General features: G+C 26.1%; 1 protein-coding gene across 1 annotated transcript in view; it reads left to right on the top strand.

Moving 5' to 3' along the window:
• LOC100203950 (transient receptor potential cation channel subfamily A member 1 homolog) overlaps positions 1–22,770 on the top strand; it is a 69,728-nt gene that overhangs the window by 29,640 nt on the left and 17,318 nt on the right. The window contains exons 5-14 of the mRNA XM_065793160.1: positions 5,497–5,848; positions 7,379–7,562; positions 12,242–12,346; positions 12,638–12,726; positions 13,833–13,979; positions 14,082–14,193; positions 16,280–16,416; positions 18,192–18,307; positions 18,426–18,697; positions 19,930–20,262. Coding sequence (XP_065649232.1) covers positions 5,497–5,848; positions 7,379–7,562; positions 12,242–12,346; positions 12,638–12,726; positions 13,833–13,979; positions 14,082–14,193; positions 16,280–16,416; positions 18,192–18,307; positions 18,426–18,697; positions 19,930–20,262 — 1,847 coding nt within the window. The remainder of the gene's footprint in view (positions 1–5,496; positions 5,849–7,378; positions 7,563–12,241; positions 12,347–12,637; positions 12,727–13,832; positions 13,980–14,081; positions 14,194–16,279; positions 16,417–18,191; positions 18,308–18,425; positions 18,698–19,929; positions 20,263–22,770) is intronic.

Here is a 22,770-nt window from a genome sequence, read left to right as displayed (position 1 = left end):
GCAACCTCATGAAAAGTGGTTTAATATTTTTAAAAATACAATAAAAGATCCTTTGTTTATCTCTAAATTAAAATTTGTTGAATTTATAGCTGAAAAGTTAAATTTATTTCTGAAAGTTTTTCAAAGTGATGAACTAATGGTCCCATTAATATTTGATGTTTTAAAAAGCATATTAGTTAACATTCTCAGTATGTTTTTACTGAATGAATTATTAGAAAAATCTGATACAGTTAAGAAAATAATGAAGCTAAACCTACCAGATCCAATTTTATACAAAAGAGAAGATACAATTAATATTGGTCTGTCTGCTAATATGGAAGTTCAAAAATACAAAAGATTATCAACATCGAAAGAAAGCACGATTTCAAAATTTTACAAAGATGTATGCATATTTTTATCTTCACTTGCAACTCACAAGTTAGAAAAATCTCCCATAAAATATCTTATTGTCAGGTGTTCATCTTGTCTGGATCCAATTAAATTAGCAGATAGCTGAAAACTAGAGTGTAACAAATTAAAGTTTCCTAAATTATTACAAAAATTAGTGGCTTTTGGAGATTTAAAATCAAAAGTTGGTTACAAAGCAAATGAAGAGTATTTTCAATTTCTAATAAACATTGTTCGTAAACATGATACAGAGTTTTTGTCATTAAAAAAATATGAAGGTAGCTTGGATATTTTTTTTTCTAAGCATATTTGGATTTTTTTTTTTCTAAGCATGAGTACTATCTATGCTTTGAGTCAAGTTCTTCAATCTAATTTAAAAATGAAAAAAGTACCAAAAACTATATAACACAAAAAACCATCATCATCACCAAGTTCTCTAAACCTATCATTCACTAATTCGTGGTCTTCAAAGTAACTTTTCTTCTGTTGAGTCTTATCTCTCGCAAAGTTCACCAGACCTACTTGCTTTGTCGGGAAACTAGGTTTGAATCCACAGACTATTCTTTCATGTGTTTAGCACCACTCGTTTAGCACCACTTCACTCTATTGCCTTTCTCTTTGTTCTATATCGCTCTCCTTCATCTCAAGACTGTACTCTTTTTGACGTTATTTCTGATCATATTGACCAAGCCCTCTCTCTTTATCCATCAGCTAATATAGTTGTTGTCGGTGACTTTAATGCTCACCACTCTGAATGGCTTGGCTCTAGTGTCAGTGACTCTGCAGGCATTAAAGCCCACAACTTTTGCCTTTCTCAATCCCTAACTCAAATAGTCAACTTTCCAACTCGCTTTCCTGACAACCCGAATCATCAACCTTCTCTACTCGACTTATGTCTTATTTCTGATCCTAGTCAGTGCTCAGTTTCTCCACATTCACCCTTAGTTTCTTCTGATCACAGTTTGATCTCTCTAAAACTATTATCTCATTCTTCTTCATCACCTGAATCCCCCTATTATTGAACCTCTTACAACTACAGTAAACTGACTGGGATTCTTTCCGTGATTTTCTTCATGATGGCCTTTGGGTAGAAATCCTCCATGGTTTTCCTCACACTGTGCTGCTGCGATTGCCAATCGAAACAGTTACTTCCATATTTATCAGCAAAACAATTCTCCAGAAAACAGACGTCTGTTTATTACTGCTAGAAATAATTGTAAAAAGGTTTTGTCTAACGCCAAAACCCGCTATTCTCAGGTCATGAAATCTCGTATCTCATCTCAAAAATTAGGCTCTCGTGACTTCTGGAGAATCTTTAATAATAGCAATAATAAGGGCAAATCTATAATTCCACCTCTCTTGTATGGTTCAGACTTTTTCACCTCACCTAAAGACAAAGCCGAATTGTTTGCTAAAAACTTTTCATCAATATCATCTCTTGATTCCACTAGTTGCACTCTACCTGATATTGCCAACAAACAGGTTGATCCACTGCTTGACATTCATATCACTCCAGCATCTGTATCTAAAGTGATTTCCTTCCTAGACTCTTCTACAGCTTGTGGCCCGGACAACATACCTGTTATTGTCTTGCAGAAGTGTTCTTCGGAGCTGTCGTCTATACTCTCAAAACTATTCAACAAGTGCTTATCAGAGTCTTGTTTTCCAGCCTGCTGGAAAGCGGTATCTGTTATCCCTATCTTCAAAAATTCAGGAGAGCGATCTGATTCGTCTAACTACCGTCCCATAAGTCTTCTTCCTATCATAAGCAAGGTTTTTGAATCTTTAATTAACAAACACTTAATTTCTCATCTTAAATTTAATCACTTACTTTCTGACCATCAATATGAATTTCGATCTTCTCGTTCTACAGCTGATTTGCTAACAGTAATAACTGACAGGTTTTATCGCGCATTAGATAAAAGTGGAGAGGTTAAGGCCATTGCTCTTGACATTTCAAAAGCTTTTGATAAAGTTTGGCATGCCGGTCTTCTCCATAAGCTTTTTTCTTATGGTGTATCCAGCAACATCTTTAAAATTATTGAATCCCTTTACTCTTTTTAATTTACATTATTTTACTCTTTTTAATTTACATTAACAATCTTCCAGATATTCTCACATCTATAGTGGCATTATTTGCTGATGATACTACCATTTATTCTTGTCATGATAAGAAACCAACACCCTCTGATTGCTTGGAGGGTGCATTTGAGCTTGAAAAGGATCTCTTTTCTGCTACAGCATAGGGCTCACAGTGGCTGGTGAACTTTAATTCAGATAAAACTCAATTTTTTTCAGCCAATTGTTATCGCAATAATTTAGATCTTCCTATATTTATGAACGGTGATGTACTCAATAAGTCACCTACTCTTCATCTTCTAGGATTAACTCTTACTTCCGATCCTTCTTGGAAACCATATATCAAAACTAGCAGTTGCAAAATTAGCAGTTGCAAAATTAGCAGCAAAATTAGCAGTTGCAAAATTAGTCTCTTGTGCCATCTACTAAAATTCATTCTCGTGTTACTTGTCATTCAAATAAGTCTCATCCTTTTTCTGTGACTGTTCCTAAGTGCTCCAAAAACGCTTATTCGTCTAGTTTTTTTCCTCGAACATCAGTTCTTTGGAATTCGTTTCTTTCATCTTGCTTTCCTGATTCATATAATTTGCAATCCTTTAAGTTGTCCGTCAAACATTATCTTGCTCTACAGTCTTCATCTTTTCTCTTTCAGTAACTTCCACTTTAATTAGTGGCTGCTTGCAGCCTTGTTGGAAGCGAAGATGTTTAAAAAAAAATATATACCTGTAAATGGATATACATCTCTTTGGGATGTCTGCATAATTTTATTTTGTTTGTCTCTTGGCCAGGCTGCCTTTGAACGTGGATTCAAAGTATTTAAGGATTATTTAGTTGAAAATTTAACTGAAGATTCACTAATTGTCTTACTAATAGTAAATGATCACATGTCATTATAGGGACAAAATCCTGCTGATATTCCAATTACTAGAGAAATGTTAAATTCTGTTAAATCATCAGGAATGCTATATGAAGTTGCGTTGGAAAGTGCAAAAAAAAAAAAAAAAAAAAAGAGATTAACTGTAGGTTTAATAAGAAAAGCTGTTCCCATTGAAATTGATGATGTTGTTTGAAAAAAGAAACTACTTCAAGCATCAGCTGATGATTTAATAAAAGAAGCAGATAGTTATGCTTTAAAAGCAGAGGAAAAGAAGGATTTGAGTTATATAGTTCAAATGATTTAAGAAAGTTATCAAAAGATGAACTTTTAAAGTTGCAAGAGCTTTATAGTTTGGAAAAAGCTTTATGTTTAAAAAAAATTCTATTGTTTGAGTTTTATTTATCTTTTTTGTAAATATTTTTGTTTATATATTTCCATTAAAGAGTATGATTTCAATAAAAAAAAATTCTGCTTAACTATTATGTATTATGTATATATACAGGGGCTGAAAAAACATCCTTAAATTTTGAAAAGAGGCTTTATAATTTTCTCTCTCTCTCTCTCTCCTAATATATATATATATATATATATATATATATATATATATATATATATATATATATATATATATATATATATATTTATATATATATATTTATATATATATATATATTTATATATATATTTATTTATATATATATATATTTATATATATTTATATATATATGCTATATTCTTTTTTAATATTTTTAAATTTCTAATTGCGGTTTTGCAGTTAATAGTTTAATAATTTCCTAATAATAATTTTTTATTTTTAAAAAGTTAGTAACAAATAAAATTTTTTTTGCAAAAATAAAAACTGTATTTAATTACTTTGCTAGCCATTATTTTAGGTTTTCAAATATTTATTGAAAAATATATGTTGCGTTTTCATCTTTAACGTATGTTAAAAAAAGATTAAGGTGTACTTAGAATGCATTTACAAAGAATTTAGTTTTTGATTAAAAGAAAAAAGAAAAAAATGCGGTAAAAATAAGCTTTTTTTTTTTTTTAAAGTAAAATATATTATTAATCAATATTTAGTAATACTTTTGAATAAAAGTGAATTAAATAATCATTTATAAATATGGTTTATATGAGATGTCATTCAAATTTTTGTGACAAACTTTTTTATATAATTGCCATTCAAATGTTTAAGTAGTTTTTATAACAATCACTTCTTTTATCTTACCACTTAAAAGACATCTTTTAACTAATTTAAATATTAAAAATGATAAAAGGTTTAAAAATTAATTGTTCCTCTAAGTCTTACTTTTTTCCCCAAAAGATATTCCATAAGCTTCTTTTCTTGTATGATATTTTCTTAGGTGTACTCCTGTCTTGTTATTTTTTATCATAAACCTTTATAATTCTTTTTTTTACACTACACTAAAAACTGCCCCATATACATCCATATATATGTGTATATATGTATATATGTGTGTGTGTATATATATATATATATATATATATATATATATATATATATATATATATATATATGTATATATATATATGTATAAAACCATGTATAATATTTTTCATTAAAGTAGTATATATATATATATATATATATATATATATATATATATATATATATATATATATATATATATATATATATATATATATATATATATATATATATATATATATATATATATATATCAACCCTCGGAATTAGAGTTGGCATTTAACAATATCAATCTAACTGCCAACCTAAAAGTGTTTGAGGTCGGCAAAAAATTGCTGACCTCGTTTCTATGTTTTATGGAAGACCTTTGTATCAAATTTTTTTGTGGACCTCATTTTTCCTAATTCCAAAGGTTGATATATATATATATATATATATATATTATATATATATATATATATATATATATATATATATATATATATATATATATATATATATATATATATATATATATATATATTTACAGAGCTCAAAGTGGGGGAAAAAAGTAGTGGGATTTTTAAAATTTTTTTTGTTACCATCCTTTTTATCTTAATGACTACTTCAACGAAAAATATAATACATGGTTTATTTTATTCATTTATTTTTTTTTTTTATTTATTATATATAACATTATAAAATGAAATGTTTTTAACAGATGTTGTTCAACTCCTCTTTGATTACGCTGAGAGTCGAGGTGGTATAACCTTGATCGCCAAATTAATATTTTCAGCTGATCAAGATGAACAAAGTGCTCTTCATCTTGCAGTTGAAAACAATCATATTGATATTGTGAAGTTTTGTATAAATAAAGGCTCAAATGTTAATTTGGTGAAAGCAAATATGAATTCTCCTTTACATCTTGCTTGCACATCAGGATTTTTAGAGATAGCAAAACTTTTAATTGAAAATGGTGCTGTTATTGAATCTAAGAATTCTTTACAAGAAACTCCATTACATAGAGCAGCTCTATTTAACCGAACTGAAATAATTGAGTTCTTGTTGGATAAGTAGGTGGCTTTTACGTAAAATTTATATATATATATATATATCCTTGGAAATTTTTATGTATACTTTATGTATTTTCATTATGTATTACAACTCTCAGAATTAGGGTCAGCATTTGGCAATACTGACCTAGAAGGGTTTGAGATTGCCAACTTTGTTTCTATGTTCTATGGTAAAACCTTTGTATCAAGTTTTTTTTGCCGACCTGATGCCGACCTCAAGCAGATTGAGGTGGGCAAATTATTGTTGACCTTATTTTTCCTAATTCTGAGGGCTGGTATTATCTATACTTATTGCATTTACTTTTATGTTTTTATGTATATTTTGTGTGTATTTACTTTTATGTTTTTATGTATATTTTGTGTATTTACTTTTATGTTTCTATGTATATTTTGTGTACTTTTAAGTTTTTATGTATACTTGATGTATTTACTTTTATGTTTTTATTTATACTAAATGCAAGCTTTCTGGGGAGATGTACATTTGTTCGTATTCCTTATATGACCACGCATACAACATTTTTTTTTTACAACTTAGCCATGGTTTATTTGCATATGTTAATAATTTGGATGTTTTTAAAAATGTGCTTAAAAAACTAGACTAATTTAAAGAGAAAGTTAAAAATATACAAACCATAAACTGAAAAGAGAAACCAACTTAATGAATGATAAAATAAATAAAGGTTAAACCAGAGAAAATAAAAGTATAGAACTATATTTTTTCAATCTAAAAGTATCTTGATAGTTCAAAATTAATTTAATTTAAAGCATTTCAAAAAATTTAGTTTAAAGCTAATGATTTTCTTATAATCACCACATTGCTTATATTGATTAATTTTATTATTTATAAGGCGCAACTGTTATGCATAGGATGAGGGTTCAAATCTTACTAATGGATATTTTTTTTTTATGTTTTATTTGCTTTGTAGACATAAGAAAATACCAAAGTTTCTTTTGTAAATGATTAAGTTTCGAAGTAATTAAGCTTAGATTTGAAACTTTGATTTTTTCTAAATTTTGTTTTTTCTAAATTTTGATTTTCTAAACTTTGATTTTTTCTAAGTCTTGTTTAAATTTTGGTAAAAGTTGTAAATCACTTTTAAATTTAAAAAAAAAACATTAATTTTTTTTCTTTCTGGTAACTTTTTTATTCATTTTATTATTTGTTAAGAATTTTTTTTTTCAGTTTAGTTTTGTATTTTTTTGGCAGTTTAGTTTTTATTTCTCTTCCCTGTTTAAAGTTTGTTTATTTTTGCATTTTTTAAACATGCTAACTTAAAACATGCAAGGAGCTGTAGCCGAGTTTTTAAAACAAAATATTATATTATATAAGGCATACAATAGCACAAGTCTCCTGAGAAGGCTTTTAAATGTATATATACTCTGTCAATAAGTCTCTGCCTATATTGATATGTATATGTATGTATACTCTGTCAATAAAACTATAATAATATTATAAAACAAGTAATTTCTAGTTATTTCTTTACAATGTGAAATTTCAATACTTATTGAATAGTAAATTTTTTTTCTTAGAGGGGCAGATGTAAACTGTCGCGATAAAGACAATGAAACACCTTTACTTATGGCTGTACGTAAAAATAATGTAGAGGCAGTCAAAGTGTTGCTTAGATATTCTGCAGACCCAAATGTAAAAGATGCAAATGATAAGACTTGTTTGTTTATTGCTGCTGAACACAACTCACGAGAAGCATTAAATGTATTTATTAACTTGATATTTTAAACACTTTATATACATTTATTATAATTAAATCTAGTCGACTAACTCATAATTAAATGTTTTTCATCATAAAAAAATAATATTTAAAACATTTTAAAAGTATAAAAAAATACACACAGTATCCATATGGCAGTTATATATAGTCTATACAACTTAATGCATTATACACTCTCAAAGTTGCATATCCCATATCTCACAAAAAATAATTTGTTGCAAAATAATGCAAAATTTTATTAATTATTCAGGTATCTTGGTTTACTGTATCATAGATAGAAGAGCTTTTGCTTTAAAACAATAAAACTATTAATCTAATTATAAAAAATTTTACCATAAAATTAACATGTGAAATCACTATGTATTTTTATAACTGTTTTCTTTAGTTTCTTGTTAACTTTCTGAAACTTTAAAGGTTATTAGGACTTTCTAGGCTATTGCACTTCCACCATTTATATTTATGTAATTTTTTAAGTTTTACGTTTTTGAAGCTTTCTTGTCAAACATGTAAAGATGTTTTCTGTGATACTTTTGTTAGTTATATATAATATTGCATAAGAAAAATGATACTATTGTGGTGAAGACTAAGAAGTGAAATAAGCATATCTGGAAAAAAAATCTAGTTTTATTTTAGCAGTCGAGCAGATAATAAGGAAATATGATTTAATAGAATCATCACTAGAAGGAATGCTACTCCAGCTGCAAATTATTGAGCAATATCATTTAAAAAAATGTTCTCCATGTTTTTCAATTTTCACTCAATTATTATTCATTAAAAAAACAAACAGTATTGACAATATATTTGTTTAACAGTTAGAGCTGCCACTTAGGCAACTCATTCATGTTTCAAAGGTAGCAAACCTTTCACTCTTTACAAAGAAATAAAGATTGCTGAATCAGTTTCTACATTAAAATCAACATATAAATTTCTATATTATGAATATAAATAAATAAATTTAGACTGCTAATAGTAAGGCTTAAACAATTAAAGATTTTTATTTTAGTCACATTGTCTTATATCTATGGTCACATAATTGGGAAAAATAAACTTATTTTTTATTTTTATTATTTATTCTTGATAAATAAAATTTGTAGAATTAAATAAAGAAATTTCTATTTGAATCAATTTCAAAAGTGGTAATGTTTTTAGAGAAAGACATCTATAAAATTTCAATTATAAGTTGCCGGCATCACATACTAGATACATACTAGATTTCTATCTATATTTTACTAGATCACATACTAGATTTCTATCTATATTTTGCAAGCAACTGATAAATTAAAGTTTGTAGGTTCTTCAATGGCAATGAAGAACCTTCTGGTCACTATTTTTCTGAACATTTTTTATTAACTTTTAGAAGAGATTTACCTTGTTAATCCCAAGTGGAATTCAAGGCTTATAATAGCATTCTTTAAATTTATTTTTATTTATAAAAAAGACAAATTTAGAGAAAATATACAGATTTATTTTATATGAATACATGTATCCATAAAAAAAGCTGCAACTTAAATTTATTTAAAAAAAATAATAATAAACTTAGGTTTAAGTAAAACTAAACCAAAATTGTAAAGTCTGCTGATGTTTACTACATAATGATACTACATACTATATGCATCAAATACATAATTTGTAATTAAAAATAATCTATATTAATTATACAATTAGTACAGTAAACCCAAATGTAGACATCTAACTTAGTTTTCTTTTGTTTGTTTGTTTTTTCAAAAAAATCAAGAATAATGAGGTAACAAAACTAAAAATGTTAGATTTTAAGATTTGTTTAGTTCTTTGTCATCTGCTTTTTGTTCTTAAGTACCATTTCAATATGTTATGACATGCTTTAAGAGAGTTTTTGAAAGTATTGAGTTATGTCCTGAATCCAAACTCTTTTTATTTCCATGATCAGTTCTGGTTACAACTTGGCAAAAACCGGAAAATTTCAAAAAACCTGTTTTTGTTTTTTTGTATATTGTAAAAAACGGATAAATGGTTTTACACTGTTATTTTTTTATTATAAAAGCAAATTTTTATTATTGCTATATAAATCAATTACAATCTACAAAATATACTAAAATTAAATCTGTAAACTAAGAAGAATTTTTCATCTTTTTTTTTTAAGCTTTTTTTTTTTCTTCTTTCCAATCCTTCTTTTTTGTGGCAGCTCAATAACACAATTGTTTATTTTTATGCTATTCATAACTGAATATATTTTTTGTCAGCTTAAAATTATACATGTTTACAAAAGTATAAAGTAAATACTACAAATCATAATATTTTAAGTAATAGAAAAGTCCATATTGCAAAAGCAAATTTGTTAACAAAAAATTTGTTTTTGTTGTTTAATTATTTAATTTGAGAAAATTACTGTTTTAAATTAAATTTGGAAAACTTTAAACCGTTGATCTTTTCTAAAGTTTTTATTTTACATAAAGGCTTTTAAATAAAATAACAAACCAGCTCTAATGGTTGTTTAACATTTTTTAAACATTCAGTTGTATTTAATATTCTGTGGTAATATTTAATATTCTGTGATAAATGCAACTTTTTTTATTGAAAAAAGTATGCATTTTTTATGATAAATGGAAATGTTTGAAAGTAGTGATCAACCGAAACAAAAAAAAAGCCGAAACAGAAATAAACCGAAATTTGGGGTACTCAAATTTGGTGCCAAAACCGAAATTTCGACTAGTCAAAATTTATTTTATTAAAAAAATTTAATTAAAAATGCAATTTTACATTTGTTGTTTTTTTATACTCGTATTATGTTAAAATTAATTACACGTGTATCCCAAATTTAGATTTAATACTTAAGTCGGCGATATAAGTGAATAGCGAAATTTAACAATTGGCAGATTTTCTCTGCAAAACAAGATTTTTTTGAGGTATTTTGTCAAAGCTCTCAATATTTTTGGGAAAATTCTCAAAATACTTTGTGAAAATTCTAAAAAATAACTGTTTTTCTAAATTAGATAAATATCGGTTTTCAGTGTTATTCAACCGAAATTTGGGTTTTTACCGAATTTATAAAAAGTACCAAAACCAAAATTTCGGTATATGTTCAAATTGAAATTTTGGCTCAAACTTAGCAGATAGAGCCATTTTTAGACCTTGTCTAGAAGAGAAAGAGCATCATTAAAAGAACCAGCCCAAATATGACGACAGTATTCCATGCAGGGATGAATAAGAAATTTGCAGAGGCAGAAAATGGAATCAGGAAAGAGAAAATGACGAGTACCATAAAGAGAAGCATTCTTAGCAGATGCTAGTTTAGCAATTGATTGTATATATGGTTTCCATGAAAGTCAGATGTAAATGATAATCCAAAAAGTGTAAAGAAGAGGACTCAGGAGTGAGAGGGTTGCCATTCATTAATATAGGAATGTTGATAGTATTGAGATAGTTGTTTATAATAAATAACTGAATTTTCTTGGAGTTTAGATATACAAGCCACTGTGAGCCCCAATTACAGAGCTCAACTCTATTCAGATTAAAAATTGTCTGCATGTTCTAAGCGATCACAAAGAGAATACTTTTTTATCAAGGCAAGAGTAGTTGAGTCATCAGTCAATTTTTTTAAACATATTTACATATATAATTTTTTTAAATCTTTTATTTTTTAAACTTGATTCACTAATCAGAGCATGAAATGATTTTAAATTACTATTTTAAATTATTATTGTTGACAGAATTATTGCGGTATGCTATAAATATTACTTCAGATGTCTACAAAATTTTAACATATTTTTTAAACAGTTTTTTTTCTTCCCAACTTTTTAGAAAAAGTACATAATTATACAATTAAAAAATATTATATATAATGCTCTTTGATAACTTAAAAGTTCATTTATTAATCAATTAATTAGCTATAATTTTTTACTTTTTGTGTAACTTTAAACCAAACATTTGAAAATATAAAAAGTTTTGAAGTTATTCATTTCAAACACATTTAAAAACACTTTTCCAAGCAATATGGTGCAATTTCCAAGCAATAGGTGTTGTTTTTTTTCAATTATGTTGCAGTTAATCAAAGATTCTTAATCACCTATCTTTTAATCAATGCATCAGTGCCCTATAAACCCTAGTACTTAATCTAGGTCTACTATAGCCTTAGTACTTTATCTACCAGTATGCTTATGTAAAAAATTTTTTCTAAATGTTGCTGTAAAACACTTTTTCATATCTGCTAGAGACTAGTGACTGCAATTTATATAGAGATTTTATAGTGTAAATAGTTTATTTCACAGTCAGATAGTAATATAGCAATAATGAGTTAGTAAAAAATTGATTTCATTAGTGTTTCAGAAAAACATAATAAATTCCTTACAGAACAGATAAAAGACAGTTTCCTTTCAATTTTCATAAAGCACTGAAATAGTTAATATTACCTATGTCTTTAAAACACCAGTGTAGAGCTGCTATAGACATGATAACATGTCTGCAAAATTTTTGTGCTAGTTGTAATTTAATGCTTATTGAAAATTGTTTTATTATTTTTGAAGTTTTAATTTAATTGTGCTTCTTTTGTGACCTAGGGTGAAAAACATTTGAAATTTTTTTAAAATAGTATCAGGATAGATAAGGAATTTTTTATAATAATATTTTCGATTTTCATGTTTAATCAATTTTTTCAATTTTTGTTTAAAAATTAAATTTTTATATTTAGGTTTTATGCAAAAACGATATTTGTAATCTGTTAGAAGAGTTTGATAAACATGAAATGAGGCCTCTCCATATTGCTGCAAAAGAAGGACATGAAAATATTGTCCAAGTAAGTTTATAATATAACAAGCCATACAAAAAATAAAAAAATTATAATATGCTTTTTTATATAAAATGATTTTTTTTTTTATTAAAAAAGAAAAGCGATTTTGAATCATCAGTTATTAGTTTATATATATATATATATATATATATATATATATATATATATATATATATATATATATATATATATATATATATATATATATATATATATATATATATATATATATATATATATATATATATATATATATATATATATATATATGCATCAGTCATATATCAATTATTTTAGACTCTTTTGAGCTTAGGTGCACGTATTGATGCTAAGAGTGATGAAAGTCTTACTCCACTTCACCTAGCTGCAAAGTATGGTCACTCAAGGTCTGTAAACAGTTTTCTTGAATCTTTAGGTTAATCATATATAATCATTTTATTGTATTTTTAGTATCTTTAATCTATTCAGTTAATCTGTGACAAGGTTCCAAAATATCTATTTGCAAGAGTAAGAATTTATTTGGGTAAATTAACTAATAAGCTAGTTAAGTAATTTTTTGTTTTGATTCTTAAATATGAAGTTTGTTTTGCTTCTTATTTTAACATGCAAGAAATTCCTACATGCTATATATTGTATGTTTATAGAAAGTACTTTTATGTTGGATATTCCCTAAAATCTCTCTTGTTTTTTAATTTAAATTTAAGTTTACAAAACATATCAATAATTACGTTTTTATCCCATATTTAAGAAACTTTTGTTTAAAGACTGCGTGATGAGAATTATACTACTAACACTAGCAAGATGCAATTATTTTAATGTATTTCAAATGACCATAGTTGAATAAACCAAAAGTATTAACTTGACTAACTGTAATATTTTTTTGTGTCAAGAAAGGTTTGTAAATCCTTGTTAATGGCATTATTTAAAGCAGTTAAGGTGATGTTCTTTTACGTGCTGAAAATAGTTTTTTTCATTTGTTACAATAGTTTTGTTACAATAGTTTAAGGACAGCTAGATAGCCATAGTACACTGATCAAGTACACACTGATCAAGTTAAATGATTTTTAGTAAAAGTTAATTTAAGTTTCAGTAAAAGATAATTTAAAAGTTATGTAACTTAAAGATTATTGCATTTTTAGTTTTTAAAGGTTTGTACAAAGTAATGCTACTTTAAAAACCTGTAGGACAGTTGAGCAATAGGTTAGCATTACAGTTAGCTATTACAATATTAATGAATACCAAGTATTAAAATTCAGATCATGTCCCACTGTTTCATCAGCAATAATACTAATTAAATAACCATCACTACCTATGAAAAAACATGTTTATGATGCAATAATAAAGATAAGAATATGAAAATCCACATATGATGAAAGATTTTACCTAGCTTCACTTCTTGTAAGACAAATTGTTTTAACAAGACTATTGATGGAGTTTGTTATTAAAAACTTTTTTTCTTGTTTAAATAAAGAAAAATTTCATTCATTTATAGAATCGTCCAATTGTTATTATCAAATGTTTTGAGCATTGTCAATGATGTCGATGATTCTTCAAATACACCTCTTCACCTTGCTGCAATGGAAGGTCATGTTAAAGTTGTTGAAATGCTTATAGAAGCTGGTTCTGCAGTTGACACTAGGTTAGTTGGTGCTTAAAATGATTTTTAGCTACTTTATGCATTAATTTTTTGTTTACAATGTGCTGTGATTTTTTTAAAATGTTACATTTTTTTAAAATTAAGAAATGCAAAGCTAATGACACCCTTAGACTGTGCTGCTTACCGTGGGTGGAACCAATGTGCCCAGTGTTTGTTAGATGCTGACTCAGCTGTAAATCCTACTGATAAGGTCAAGGTATGAGATTTTTTTAAATTTGTTCTAGAATAAATAACTTATTAATCATATTAAGTACTTATAACAATAAATAGTAATCAATAAATAGTATCAATAAATGTTTAAAAAATATACAAATTATAGCTGAAAGTATTTGGTGAGAAAATGCTAATTAAATGCACAGCTAACGCAAAAAAACCTATAACATTATTTTTCCTATTGAAAAAGTATGCAAAATGAAATTTGATTTCTGACCTTATTTACGCAAAAAATTGAATCATCTTACATTGAGCAGATGGTTACAATTAATGAGATCAATTTTTCCATCATAAGCTAAGGGGCGAATTCTTGTGTGCTGACCTTGTTATTTTATCAGATTTCATCCTCTATATTCACAGAATAGTACAAAAGGAAGAAGTATTGCTATATTAATATTTATGAGATAAAACTCTTGCCAATGCAATCCATGGAGACATTTCAGTATGACTTAATTATATTGACCCAGAATACTTTTTGAAAACTCACTGACCGTATGTAGAAATGTATTGAATTAGTGACTAAAAATACATATGACATATAATTATGTATCAAAATGAACAATAAAAGTTATTTTAATCTTTATTTGAGGCAAGGTTTAGACTAGCTGTACTTGTCAGTAAGTTTTATATTTACATTTATATAAAAAGATTGATCCAAAGTAAATACAGTCTGAACAAATTATATACATTCTTGTTGACAACATATAAATTAAATCATATGAAAAACTCATGCAAAAAATAGACATATATGTCTATTTTTTGCATGACATACTTTTTACATAAATTATATTTGCATTATATGCCTCAAATTAACTTAAATATTTAAATTATAGTTTATCAAAATTTTTCTTAATTTATGATTATTTTTTAATCTGTGTTTAATCATTTAAATTATATTTTGAATTGTTTTTTCAAAGTTTATCTAAAATAATTAAAACGGTTTAATTTTTTATACAGTAAAAAAGTTATTTTTAATTTGTTTTAACTGTTTGTTTTTTTGTATGACTGTAAAGATTTAGAAAAAAAATACTAATTAAAAATAGCTATTCTGTTAAAAAAACATAAAGTTCTAAAAGCCACTAACACTGCAGTGTACATTCAGAAAGTTGTTAAGACCAAGGGTTAACATATCAGATGTTCAAATTTTATCTATGTAGAACAAAGTACAGTACATGCTTATTCAAAGTCAATGAGAACAAGACAGGCGTGAATATTACATTTTATGGCAAATTGTTTCATTAAAAATTTGATTTAAAAAGTAAAATCTGGTGTTATTAAGATAACAATAAAGTTTGTGCGGTTTAAAAGTATGATCACAATTAACCATGTAAGAATTCAAAAGCTTTTAATCAGTGCCCGCTTTACAGTTAAGAATTTTATAACATAATACTAAATGGTTTACATTTAACAATATTCTAATAAAAAGAGCTTGAGTATAGCTAAGTTACAGCATGCAATGGCACACCATTTCTGTCCAAGCCTGAGTATAGCTAGACATTCATTATAGGATGTTGACCACCAATTCTTTTAATGAAGAAGCATTGAATTTTCTCAATTTTTTATTTATCTGACAGATTAATAGAGACCATAAAGTAAAGTGACCATACCAGAGAACAATTTTCTTAGCCATCAGTGATCTTGTAATCTTTTAAATGAAAATTTTTAAGAATGAGATTGGCTCTCAATATTTTCAAGTTTAAGATGGCTATCAATTGTAACTCCAAGATTGCAAATACTGTTGACATAAATAATTTTAATGGCTATTTATATCATAGTTACTGTGAGTTGAATTTTGATTCTAGTTAGTAATTGTACAAATAAAACATTTTACAGTTGTTATTAGAAGTTGCTAAGTACAAACTCACTTTTATAGTGCGAAAAAACATGGGCTACTATGATTTTTGTTATTAGTAACAATAATCAATAAACATAAATAACAAGCAATGTTTGAATTATTCTTTTTTATATATTTTGTGTATGAAAACAACTGTACATTAAACTACGATACAATGTGATAAAAAAACAGTTATTTGAAAAAAAAAATTTTCTGGAAAATGTTTCTTTTTAAGGTAACTTCTTTACACCTGGCTAGTAAAGAAGGGCATGTTGGTATTGTAAATTTGCTACTTTCAAGAAATGCAGATGTCACTCGAAGAGATCATTTGGGAAAAAATTGTTTAGATTATGCTATTGAAAATAATCAAAGGTAATTTTTTTATCATACCTGGTATACTATCAAATATAATTCACTCCTGGTATACTATCTGATAGTATACCAGGAGAGAATTTTTAGGGGGAAAATCAATTTTTAAATAAAACAAGTGTATTAATTTTGATTGAAACATGTTACACAATTCAAGTTATTATTTGCAATTAATTTAAATAACATAAATCTCGCAATTTATGTCCACCTTTTTCTCAAAAATAATTTTGAGAAAAAATAATTTTGAGAAAAAAAATATATTTATGAATAAAATCAGAAAACCTGACTTGTAAACTTTTCGTCTAAAAAAAATTCTAATTAAGTTTTTCAGCTAATCAAGTTAAAACTATCAAAAGTGATCATTCTAATTTTTGAATTTCTGCTAAGAAAATAATATAAAAGTCGAGCGCTGAAAATCTTCATGACTTTAACAAAATTCTTGTGCACTATCTAGATCTTTATAATTTCTCTAATCAAGAGTTAAAATAGTTTTGAGTATTTTTTTTTTAATTGCATTCTGCAAATAAAAAAGATAAATTGATAAAAGTAGAGCATTCAAACACCTAAAAATCCTCAAGATCTCTGAAATTATAAACATTTTAGACACGGTCAAGTTTTTTAGAAATTTACCATAAAATCAAACTAAATACAAAACCAAAATGAATAGTCCAAATAATAGTGCTTTAGATTTTTCATGTCTTTGTGTTTCACAGAACTGGCTTTTTAATAATTGCACTAACAAAACTTTTGTCGCTAAAGTTGACAACTCACAGCAAAATGTTTTTTTCAATTTATGATTTTGTTTATATTAAAATTTCTTTTTTTACAAATTCAGTTTACAATTTACTAATGCATTTTATTGTATATTGTACACATTTATTACTAAAAAATGTTTTTATTCAAAAAACAACATAAATGAATAGAATAAAGAAGGCAAAGTTTAAAAAATATTTTAGTAATTTGTATAGGCTCCTCAATTTTTTAGAACAGCCTCTATTCTTTATGGCATAAGGTAACATGATTATCACATTCAATTTTCTTTTTATGACACCACCTTTTCATTATAGCTTTTCTTAAATTTGGTAGTATAGTTGGATTCTGTTAGGAAACTACTTTTCATTTTATGCAACATTTTTTGATATTTTTAAATGGGCTGAATCGCCATGAGGGTTTTATTAGCATTTTCTTGGAGCCATGTCTTGAAAATTTTGCCAAAAGTTGACCAGTTTTGCGTAAAAAAATCAAGCTTTTTTATTTAAAATTAAATTAGAAATTGTTTTTTATAATTTCCAAATAATTTGCAAAATTTACATTCTCAACTTGTTACCTAAAGTGCAGGACCATTGTCAGTGATTGCACCATATATTATTATTCCTGTTTTAACATTCAATAAATTGCACTTTAAAAGAAGGTACAAAGTATTTTGGAATAAAACATGAGTTTAGTGGCTGCCAAACATTGACTTATTGTGTAACATACTGTTTAACTTGTATTTTGTCTGAGAACATCACACGTTGCCACATTCTTTTCAAAATTTGAGTCGATCATAAATATTTTTTTGAGAAAAGCTTGACTTTAATAAAATAGGGTTTTGAACTTGGTTTTAATAAAACAAACAAAACACATGATTTTAACATATAGAGAGCATGTAAGATATATTCTCTATATACACACACACACACACACACACACACACACACACACACACACACACACACACACACACACACAAATATGTGCATACACATAAAGTATTTTTATTTGGAAATTTTATCTAGAGAAGTTGTTGTGGCTATTATTGGATGTAATAACTGGAAAAATGCTCTGCGTAACTCTACTGTTGAAGGAAATAAACTAACAACTCCAATGAGAAAACTTATTCAAAAACTTCCTGGTACTTTATTTTTGCTAGAAACTTTATTTATGTTAGAAATTATTATTTTTGATTTTAAAGTTAAAAGCTTCTAATTTCTTTAAGTTAATGATAAGTTATTCAAAATGTTATAATTTAGATGTTGCTGAACAGGTGTTTAACCAATGTATATTGGATAATGGTTTACCTCCTGAACATCCACAATTTAAAATTACATGCTCTTATGAGTTTCTTGAAGATACATTTACTCCATGGGGGACTATTGATTCAGATAGCAGTGAAAATCAAGATAATAAGCAACTTATGTATTCTTCCCATCAATTCTTTTTGTCAAAGATTTCAAGACAAATATTCCCAATGTATTGGATGAAAAAAAAGGATTTGAAACAAAACCACCCATTAAAATTTATGGTAGTTTAATAGTTATATACATTATGAGATATATATTTGACTTGGGTTTATATTTGACAAGGTTTGTTAAAATAGACTGGAGCAATTTTTATATATATATATATATATATATATATATATATATATATATATATATATATATATATATATATATATATATATATATAAATATATATATATTTATATATATATATAAGCTAGCTGACTAGGGTTCTGTTTATGTAGTATCCTAACACAGAAATTTGAGGTCTTTCCTATTTTGTGTAATTGGTATTCTGGAGCATGATGAGTGTATCCAAGTTTTCTTGCTAGGTGACACATAGTTAATCATTGACCATGATTAATTAGCTTCTTTAAAATCTAAATCCAATTCCATTTGTCTGCCAAATCTGGGTTGATCTTGCAAAATTAGGTTGCCAAACCCTCATCTATATTATTATCTATAATTATCTATATTTATTACTATAATTGTCTATAATTATTATCTATAATTGTATGTATTCTGTGTGACTTTGGCTGTTGAGTGGTTTTTTAAAATATACAGGAGTTGAATAGTTTTCTTTTATTGATAAAACATACATCAAGCACATTTTATTTAAAATTCTGTTTTGATGTTTTAAATAAAACTTAAGTCTGCTATTTTCATATTTTTTAATAATTTGAAAATAAAATATTTAATAAATTTAAAATTTTCTTTTTAAACTTTTTAGGCAAAGCCTATTGTTATAGTTAAAAACAATCTTTGTTATTTTTATATTTATATTTTTTATGTTAATAATATTTGTTAAAAATAATAGTAAATAACAAGTAATATTAATATTGTTATAAAATGTAATATAAAATGTTTTTAATTTTATTTACTTTTTTTTCCTATATTATAAATTATAAATTCCTATAACATAAATAATATAAATAAAAATTTTTTTTCCTTAATATAAATAAATTGCAATATAAAATGTTTTTAATTTTAGTTTTATTTTTACCTAGTTTTGTACTTAAAACTCTGCATGATACTTATCAATATAATAATAGTACTAAATACAGTTATTATATATATTTATATATATATATATATATATATATATATATATATATATATATATATGTATATATATATTTATATATGTATATATATATATGTATATATATATATATATATATATATATATATATATATATATATATATATATATATATATTTAGTTTAATTATAATATACAAGTTTTTTTTAGGTTCAAAATGAGCGTACTAGACTCTTGAGTCATCCTTTAGTAACTTATTTATTAAGGCGAAAATGGAGTTCTTGTGGCCGATATGTTTATTACTCCAGGCTGTTATTGTACATGATTTTTCTTTTGTTCATTACTGCATTTGCGTTATCTTTAAAAGTAAATTATGATCAGCTTGTATTAAGGAATTCAACAACTCCAATTTTAGTTGATCTATCTGCTAATTCCTCAGTGAAGTTTTTTATTGATCCATCTGTCAGCCCATCAGTGAAGTTCTTTATTTATCCTGGGAGATATTTTGTTTTAGTATTATGTTTGATAAGCTTAGGAATTGAGGTATTCTTAACTTTATTTTGATTTAATATTTTCTAATTATATTTTATAATGTTAACAAGCATTAAATATGTGTTTTCTATATCCTTTTTTATTTTTATTTTTATTTTTTATGTTAAGGGGAGTGGTGGGGATCAAACTCAGACCCTCTCGCTTATGAAGTGAGCGCTCTAGCACTACACCACTACCGCTTACTTAACTTGTAGGTTAGGGTGGCTCTTAAAACGACATTTTTTGATAATGCATGCTCTTAATTTCTAAATGTGTTCTATATAATAAAATAATAATGGAATTAAAAAATTTTAAAAAAGAAAAATTCTCATCATTAAGCAATCCCTAATATAATAAAAAAAATTCTTCATAAGTATATCATGTTGGTTCTCAAAAGAAGTAAAAAAAATTATAATACAATTTTTTTGTAAATATCCATATTTTTCATTATTAGTTGAAAATGTCATTTTCAAGGCTAAATGTCATTTTGAAATCAAAAGTAGTAATTTTTTTTATAAAATTTTTTTTTAAAAGTGTTATAAAATTCTGCTTCTTTTGAGACCCAACATGATATACTTTTGATAATATTAAGGACCTGTCTGATGTTTAAGGATCTTTTGCTACTTCTTAAAATCATTTTTTGAGAATTTTTTAGTTCCAGTATTTCTTTATTATGTAGAACATATTTAGGAGTAAAGAGCAGATATTTTCAAAAATGTTGTTTTAAGAGCCACTGTATTGAAAGGATTTGTTGTGTTCAATGTTGATATGAGCATTGTCTTACAATGTTAATATGAGCATTGTTATACAATGTTGATGTCAGCATTGTCTTACAATGTTGATGTCTTAATATATTTTAGTGCCTAACCTATTAACAATTTTTAAAAAATTTTAAAATCTATCAAAATCAGTAGTTTTTTTTATTTATAATAATTTGTTTTATGGGTTTTTGGCAAATTTCAAAGTTTTTTTGTTGACAATATAATTAATAACCTTTTTTTAAATAGTTTTTTTTAAAGAATTGAACATTCAATGGCTAGCCTTTTTGGTATTTGCTACCAAGCTTGAAAGTCTTGATGCTATATTTACAACTTTATGCGCAGCTAGTTGCCCAAAATGCCTTTTTAAATTTGCACATATGCTAATCATGTGTATCTGCTTAAACTGCACAGCATTTTACAAAATATTATGCATTTGCCATCTTTCTTTAGTTGAATACATAGTGAAGTTTGTGTGAAGATCTTAGCCAAACAAGGTGTAAACAGACAAAGTCTGGTTGGTTTGATCTTATGGTTTCAAAGGTTTTTCACAGTTTGTTACATAAAAATGTTTGATAGAAAAATGATATTTTGGAAATGAACTTTTATTTTATTTTGAATGTGTGATTAAAGTTAATTTATTTGTTTACCATTGAATTACATTTTTAAGGGAAATTAGGGAAACCTCCTTGCTTAATGAAGTAGGAGAAAATTGTCAATGAAAAATTTTGTTTAGCCAAAGATGTTTTTCCATGTTTAAACAGTTCCACAGGATTGTGGAACTGTAATGTAGAGAAAGTATATACTATGTATTATGAAATAAATGAATATCAAGATGCAGTGAAAAAAAGCAGAACAAATGACATGAAAATAGACAGTTTTTTTTTGTATCTATGATTTTTTGAGCTTTTAAAAAGAATCAGGAAAAACATTTTACTTTTTTCAATTAAAAAATTGTTTTTAAATTGTTGGCAAAATTTAGAGTAACTTTGTAAATCTTTATAAAAAATAAAGAAGCTGATTTAAGTGTCATTTGTGTCTTCTTTTAATGTTTTTCTGATATAAAACTCTCGATACTGCTTAAAGTGCTTATTCCTAACCTTCTGAGCCTTAAAGTGCTTATTCGTTGAAAGTCCAAATGTGAGATTGTGTCTGTATTAATTAGTCTCTCATGGAAAGCATGTGGTAGTGGTAGAGCACTCGCCTCATAAGTGAGAAGTTTCGAGTTTAATCCCCACTACGTCTCTGGCAGTACTGTGCTCAACTTGTTTCTCAATGCAGCTGTCTTGTTCGTCAAGTTTTGTGTTTCGGAGTTATAGAATTGAGAGAGGGTTGGGGAATAGAATAAAAAATAAAATAAAAATAGGCATCAATATTATTTTAGTAGAATTTGCTTTAAAAATGAAGATATCTTTGTGTATTCATCTGTTGGTTTGTCACATATCTTTATATTCACTATGCCCACCGTTGCTCAGATAAGGAATGGCTTCAAGTGTTTTTTAGTTTTTTTAGACTTTTTATTAAGATGTTGATGAAAGTTTCACATGAAAAACTTCATGTGTAGCACTTTAACATTTGAAATAAATAACAAACATATTTAATTACTATCTGGGTGCTGGTATTATTGCCAATTGCAATCCTTAATTGCAATTGGCAATGATAACAGTATAAAAAAAGAAGTTGTTTAAACAAACTTAAAGTGTACTTTGTGATAACAATTTATAATAAAATTTAAATTTATATTAAAAGTGAATACATTGAC

Source organism: Hydra vulgaris, chromosome 03 (genome assembly GCF_038396675.1).
Source record: "Hydra vulgaris chromosome 03, alternate assembly HydraT2T_AEP".
Classification (NCBI taxonomy): Eukaryota; Metazoa; Cnidaria; class Hydrozoa; order Anthoathecata; family Hydridae; genus Hydra; species Hydra vulgaris.
This window is presented reverse-complemented; position numbering and strand designations above follow the sequence as displayed.